The sequence below is a fragment of the Arabidopsis lyrata genome (assembly GCF_000004255.2).
Source record: "Arabidopsis lyrata subsp. lyrata unplaced genomic scaffold ARALYscaffold_1, whole genome shotgun sequence".
NCBI lineage: Eukaryota > Viridiplantae > Streptophyta > Magnoliopsida > Brassicales > Brassicaceae > Arabidopsis > Arabidopsis lyrata.
Genome location: NW_003302555.1, coordinates 27,738,708 through 27,745,434, shown reverse-complemented (window position 1 = coordinate 27,745,434; position 6,727 = coordinate 27,738,708). Strand labels below are relative to the sequence as shown.

At 33.7% G+C, this 6,727-nt stretch overlaps 2 protein-coding genes across 2 annotated transcripts; both read left to right on the top strand.

Moving 5' to 3' along the window:
- The first annotated feature begins 752 nt into the window (after positions 1–752).
- On the top strand, positions 753–1,616 carry LOC110224467. Its single transcript, XM_021010553.1, has 2 exons — positions 753–766; positions 848–1,616. Exons 1-2 carry the CDS (start codon positions 753–755, stop codon positions 1,614–1,616), a joined length of 783 nt encoding a protein of 260 aa, XP_020866212.1.
- Positions 1,617–3,249: 1,633 nt separating this feature from the next.
- LOC9330422 lies at positions 3,250–4,234 on the top strand. Its single transcript, XM_021014296.1, has 3 exons — positions 3,250–3,514; positions 3,643–3,706; positions 3,809–4,234. The coding sequence occupies exons 1-3, from the start codon at positions 3,446–3,448 to the stop codon at positions 4,054–4,056; spliced, it is 381 nt and encodes a 126-aa protein (XP_020869955.1). The 5' UTR covers positions 3,250–3,445; the 3' UTR covers positions 4,057–4,234.
- The last annotated feature ends 2,493 nt before the right edge of the window (positions 4,235–6,727 follow it).

The following is a 6,727-nucleotide window of genomic DNA, read 5'->3' as shown; positions in this document are numbered from 1 at the left end:
CATAGAAAAAATAATAGCAAATTACAAGTGTATGCAAGAAAATCGTAATAAATGTAAAACTTCCGATTGAAAAGGTTGGTCCTTCCATTCTTTCATCATAATTAGTTACAATTTTATTTATTTGCGTCAACGGTTATATTGAAATTATTTTAATGTTTGTAACATACCAAACTATGGATATGATCTTCATATTGAAAAATATATACCATATCACACTTTGGAAAAGACTTATTTATTTAAAAGTTAAATATATAACATACCACACTTTAGAAAAGATGTAAGAGAATTGTAATTGAAAAAAAAAAAAAAAAAAAAAAAAAAAATTGATGTAAACCTTCTTATTGGAAAGCTTGGTCTTCCATTCTTTCATCAAAATTAGTTAAAATTTTCGTTTAGCAGAAAGTTGAAAACGCTGGAGATTTGTGATATCAAAACAAAGAGAAGAAAAAGAATAACGTGCATTTGTTTTGTTTTCTTTTCCCTGTCCTTTCGTCCAAATGCACGAACCCATGTCTTTGACTTTCAACTCTCCTGTTGTTCTCGCATAAGTCATTTCTACGGTCTATTATTAAATCCTAAAATTTTCTGGACGTTTTATATTGTCGACATCTATAAACCAATTTTTTTTTTATTAGAAGTGATGTTACTAATTAAGTATTTTGGTTAAACTGACCATTTCACAATGTCTTACAAACTACTTTAAAACTAGACATTCAAACTGTAAGTATTTAGTAAACAACATTTGGTCGATGATGTCGATTGACGTGTGATGGTACATATTATATATATAGTGCGTTGAATATTAACTGATACTTGGAAACAATGTTGCCTACTCTTGGATTTTTAGAAAGTTACTTAAGCTACGCCACAAAGCTCTTAAGTTTTTCAGCATCAATATTGGAAATGGTGATTCAACCTCTTTCTGGTGGGAACCATGGACTCCTTTTGGTTCTCTTTACCATTTTCTTGGTTCAGATGGCCTTACTCATCTCGGGATCCCTCTGTTTTCAACTGTGGCTGAATTGAGAATTAATGATGGGTGGTCTCTCCCTAATGCTAGAACAGAGAGACAAGTTCTTCTCCTCTCGTTCATCTCTACTATTACCATGTATTCTTCATTTGATACTCCCGTTTGGGCAATTGATGGTATTCCTTATAGATATTTCTCTTCAAAAGCTGTGTGGAATGCTGTTAGAATTTCAAAACCAGAAAACTTTTGGGCTCCTCTTGTGTGGCACAAGGCTACCATCCCTAGACATGCCCTAACCTCATGGTTGTTTTTACTCAATCGTAGCCCTACTCTTGATCGTCTGTCTACTTGGGGCTATGATGTTGAGTTAAATTGTCTCCTTTGTGGTTTAGCACATGAATCTCGAAACCATCTTTTTTTTGAATGCGTCTTCTCTACTGAGGTTTGGAGATTCATAACACAACGTCTTCAGATCTCATCTCCTCCGCTTTTATGGGATCAAGTCCTCATTTGGTTGTCAACAACTTCAGTATCTAAGCACAAAAGACTAGCTCTCCTTCAAGGCTGGCAGGGTGCGATCTATGAATTTGGCGAGAGAGAAATCGACGCTTCCATGACGGTCTTTCCCTCTCTCCGGTTCAAGTAGCAAGGCACATTATTTTCACCCTGGAAAATAAGTGTAACGCAATGCTTCATCTAGGTTTCAAACGTGGAATCTCAATTCTAGCTACAATGCTGGATTCCTTAAAGCTGCCACAAAGATTAGGCACTGTTTCTTCTTCCTTTATTCAAACTTCCTTTGTTTGGATCCGTCGTCCTCTTATTTCTAGTTTTTAGTTTTCTTTTTATTTTTGCTGGTAATGGTTATATGTTGCTTCTTTGTATACTTTTATTTATTTATATAAGAAAACTTTTAACAAAAGAAAAAATATTAACTGATACATGTTCTAACAATTTACTATTTCTAGTAGGTTATTTTTTTAATCCCTTTTGTCCATATTATATTCCCCTTCAAATCTTTTTGAAATCATACGAATTATATGAATGTATATATATGTATGTTGTAAGAATTGTCTAGAGTCCCTGTTTTTGCATGTATTAACATTATACTATTCATTTTGCAAGGACGTGACGTGTAGGGGTGCGTCGACATAAACGTAGTCATAAATATCGTTTCCAAAGTCGTTTAGACATTCTTTGTGTGTGATTATTCAGGTTAATAAAAGGACGACAAAATTAAAAGATAAGAAGATTCTCTTTCTTGATGGGCTCTAATATCCTGAGTGTTGTCACTATAAAGGGTTTGGTAAAATGGATTTTCAATAATAAGATCAAATTGGAATATTAGTCAAACGACTCAAACCTAATTAATAATAAAGGGACCCTTAAAATTCAAACGGTACAAAATGAGGCAAACACAGTGGATGACAACAAGAGAGAGTAGGTTAGGGATAAGCGTTACTCTTCTACATTAGCCCACACCACGTACATTGTTTTAATTTCTTTTTGTTGTAAAAGTTTTCACATACCACGTACATTTGTTATACTTTTATTTATTTTTATTCCTATAGCTGATAAAAAATATTCAAAATAATACGGTATTTTATTTCTATCATAGAAAAAAATATCAATACAAAGTTCAATCTCACAAATACTTGTAAGGACGTTAGCAAATGCAGACCATAAAGAGAAATTTGATTAAAAGAAAGTTTGTACTTTTAATTTTAGTGGAGAAATGTTTACAGTTGCGTTCAAATTTCTTTAAAAAGTATTTTCAGTATTAAATACTTATTAAATTTTTTGAAATAAATTTGGAAAAGATGTATGGAGAATTAAATGTCATCTACTTTATTCCTCGAGCAACTCTGATTATTCATTTGAAGAATCATTCGAGTTGCAGTTATTGCCATAGAAACTAGAATAATGATAATGGACCTAGAGTCCTAGACTATCAAACCATGTTGAGACTTGAATAAAAGAAAGCGAGAAAATAAAAGCTCGCGATAAAATTATAAAAAATGAAAGAATGAAGTTTAAAAATGAGACCCGAATAGTGAAAGTAAGAGCATCTTTAACGGTGGTTGCTTAGCTTGTTCTTAGGGTGAATTATGTATAAAATTAAATAATAAATCACGCATAAATCTAAGAGGCAGCTAAGGCATCTCTTAGCTAAGAGATAAATGTGATGCTAAGAGGCGGTGACGTGGCAGTTGGAAGGGTAAAAAAAAAAAGAGTTTCCGTGTTTTTTTTCTTTCTCTCTCTCTCTCACATTTTCGCGATAGAACCAAAGAGAGAAACAAAGGCGTGAAATCGACTCCAATCGGAGGAGTCTCCGATGTCAATGACCTCCGGCCGTCGTTCCACCGTTATCTCTGCATCTCCACCGACGGCGGTTGTCCACGGCGTCTGCGGTTCACAAAATCGGCGAGGTGGGCTTGCGAAATCGGGGACAACTTTCACCAGAGCTCCGAGGCGATGGCGATTCAACCAGTTTCGGTACCGGAATTTAACTCTATCGCTTCAGATCCCTTCAATTTTCGAAAGGTGAACTCCAAAAATTTCCAAATCTTCTTTCTTTGCCCTTTGTGCTTGAGGCTAATTTTCATTTTTATTGTTATAGATATATGAATTTTGAAGCTATATTAGTGAAGTTTCCTCATTTTTGATTATAGGGAAGAAGTCATATCTTTGAGTTTGAAAATTATTCTGACATGCATGCTTGCTGTGATTTCATCAGTAAGCTCCATGTGCCATGATTTGGTTTTATTGATTTATAAGTATGTTCTCTTGTTTCTTTCGGGGTGTTGTTGTTGTTGTAACCATTTGTACTATGAACAGCTAAGGCCCTTTGTGTGATGTTGACTCTGTCTCTACCTTTCTTCCACAAAGGGGTTTTGAAGATGACGAGCCTTTACCTTAAGGAGAGACCCAATCCCCTAGTGATGGTCATCGTTCGAATCATCAAGCCCTCAAGATTCAACTGTTCCCTGAAGTCTATGCACTGGCCAAACCAGCTTGAAATGGAGGCAGAAATGGCTTGGAAACAGGAAATGGAAAAGAAAAAGAAAGAAGTAGAAGGAAGCTAAAAAACAACGCATTGCAGAAATTCAGAGACAACAAAGAGAGGTTGATGAAAAACTACAAGCTGAAAAAGAATTGAAAAGACAAGCTATGGTAAGAGCCCTTCTCTTGTTATGTTAATAGAAATTTTGTTTGACTATTGTGTTGTGCAAGTTTTGCTAAATCAAAAATGAAACTTCATGATGCAAGGATTAAAGCACAGAAGGAACTCAAAGAAGACCAAAGTAATGCTGAGAACACCTGAGGACAAGTGAATACTAGGGTCCCTGCAGTGAGATAAAAAAGTAATTCCACTGATACCAATGCTTCAAGCTGCTATAGAGATAATGATTTCAAGGTACAAGTCGTCTCTTATCTTTTGTAGACACTTTAGAGATGAAACCAATCTTAATAGATGACAATCGTTGTGCTTATAGGTGATGACAAGCATCACATGGCAAGTAGAGATGACAAATCTTTTGTTTGAACTAAAACTTTGTAAACACTTTAAGTTTGTTTTTCTGTCCAACACAAATGTAAACACTTTGTCCAAAACCACAACTCTGTTTCATTCAAAATTTGGTTTAACCAAAAGTTCATATGTAAACACTCAAAATTTCTTATGCATATTACACTGCAGAAACTTGATAAAGAAGAAAGAAGATGATAGAAGACAATTATGACAAATGTTTACTCAAATGATCATTCAAATGTAAACGCTCAAAAGTTCATATACTCATATAAAACTTTCAAAATTTGAATTGTATCTCATGTATGTTTTAATTTTTTTAATTTGCAACAATTATTAATTTTTTTATAATTATAAATTTTATTTTTATATTAATATATGTTAAGAGCCTACCATTAATCACAAAAAAATCTTAACTCAAAAATACTATCTCTTAACAATCACTTTTACAAATATATTACTAAAAAATTGCTAAGAGATATTTCTAAGATACTACCAATAATCATGCTCTAAGAGATTCAACTACGAAGTAGAGAACCAATGGGTTGGGTGGTGGTCTAGTAGTGGTAGTATAAAGGGGTTTAGTTTATTTGTTTCTTGGGTTCAATTCTTTTTTAGAACCGAGAGATATTCTTTAAATAGGAATAGACTATAGGCTGGCTCCAGACACCGAAGAAGATTATAAGCCAAAGGTCCGGAACTCCCACGGTTAAAAAAAAAAAAACTATGTAGAGACTTATCTTATCAACTATTTTTCTTAGCTTGTATGTAGTATTTGAGATTGATTTTTATTTCTTATCTCTAAGGGTTTAAATGGTATATAACTGTAACATTATCTATCTCATCATTTATCAATTATATCATTTTTTTTTTGAATATCTAGAAGTTCAAGCCCGAAAGCCCTACATCTCCCAGAGGCGGGACCCACACCGGGTTAAATTCATCTCCTTTGGAAAAGAGATCCCTCCCAACGGACGTAGAACCCAGTACCACCACCTGAGAGATTTACCACTGGGCCAACACAACGTTGGTCAATTATATCATTTTTGTGTTATGATTGTACAAACATATATACATATCCAAACAATTGCAACAAGGGATGATTCTCTAGCAACAAAATCAGCATATGCATATATTCCGGCTCAAAAAGTCCTAACCAACCAAAAACGCATGCTTATACCTAACATTTGGAGAGAATCTTCATGGCTAATGTCTTCTTGTGAAAGTTTATGAGATTCGCATTCTAATATATAAAAGGCCGTTTGATGAAGTAAGCATATTCGTAGGTGTTGCTTCTCTTCATCTCTTGTTGTTTCAGTACTCTGGTGGTACATAAACGAATTTACATACTTTGGAGTTGTTCCAATAACGTATGTCTTACTATGTATTGGAAAACTTTTGGTTAGAACCGGTTGGGAGGAAAGGGTTTATGTTCTGGTTCATTTACTAGTGCTTATATAATTAAGATTTAAAAGAAACATTTATAGCTTCACCCTCTGGTCGCTGCATGTGGCCAATCTCTGAAGCGTTAGCTCGAGCAAATATAGAGTTGAGAGTTGTTCAAGTAAGTGAAAGCGAATACAAAACTAAAAGAGATGTTGCATGTAAATCGTATTGGGCCTAACCCATTTAATGTATATTAGGTGTAGGCCTTTTAGGCTAAATTGAATATGTAAACACTAAGCAAACAAGAAAAAAAAGTTGGAGTAAAAAAAAAAAAAGTCAACAACTCTAAATTGGAAAATATTATTTTGTTCATGGAGGCAAGACAACGAAATCAATCTTATTATAAAATTTTAGAGATTTGTTTAACTCAGCCTCCAACATAGCGGCCACCTAATCTCAACCCATTATGTAACTATGTTTAGGTTTGACTTTCAAGTTTGATTAAGTTGTACTGTATCGACTAATCAAATAATTTAGATCGTAGAATTAAATTAATCTTTCGATTTAGTTTATAAATGAATAAGTATGATATATGTATTAGTTACGACACTAGCCATACACTTTATCCATTTTATAAAGATACTGTATATGTACTAATGTACATTTTAGATGTTTTTGTTTGGAAAATAACATCTAGCATATTGATTTATGTAACTGCCGTTGTTCAACTATCCAAATTCAAATACTTATAATGTCTTGGTCAACCCAATTACCATCTTATTTGGGTATACTTCTTGCACTAAATTGAAACGTAAAAACTCTGCATAAGAAAGGCAAAGAGC

What these genes read in the sequence shown, in the direction of transcription:
- LOC9330422 (XM_021014296.1), top strand. Translation starts at nt 3,446, where the DNA reads ATGGCGATTCAACCAGTTTCGGTACCGGAATTTAACTCTATCGCTTCA. An exon ending in ATCCCTTCAATTTTCGAAAG is followed by an intron (nt 3,515 to 3,642) that starts GTGAACTCCAAA and finishes TTTTGATTATAG; the next exon opens with GGAAGAAGTCATATCTTTGA. An exon ending in TGCTTGCTGTGATTTCATCA is followed by an intron (nt 3,707 to 3,808) that starts GTAAGCTCCATG and finishes TACTATGAACAG; the next exon opens with CTAAGGCCCTTTGTGTGATG.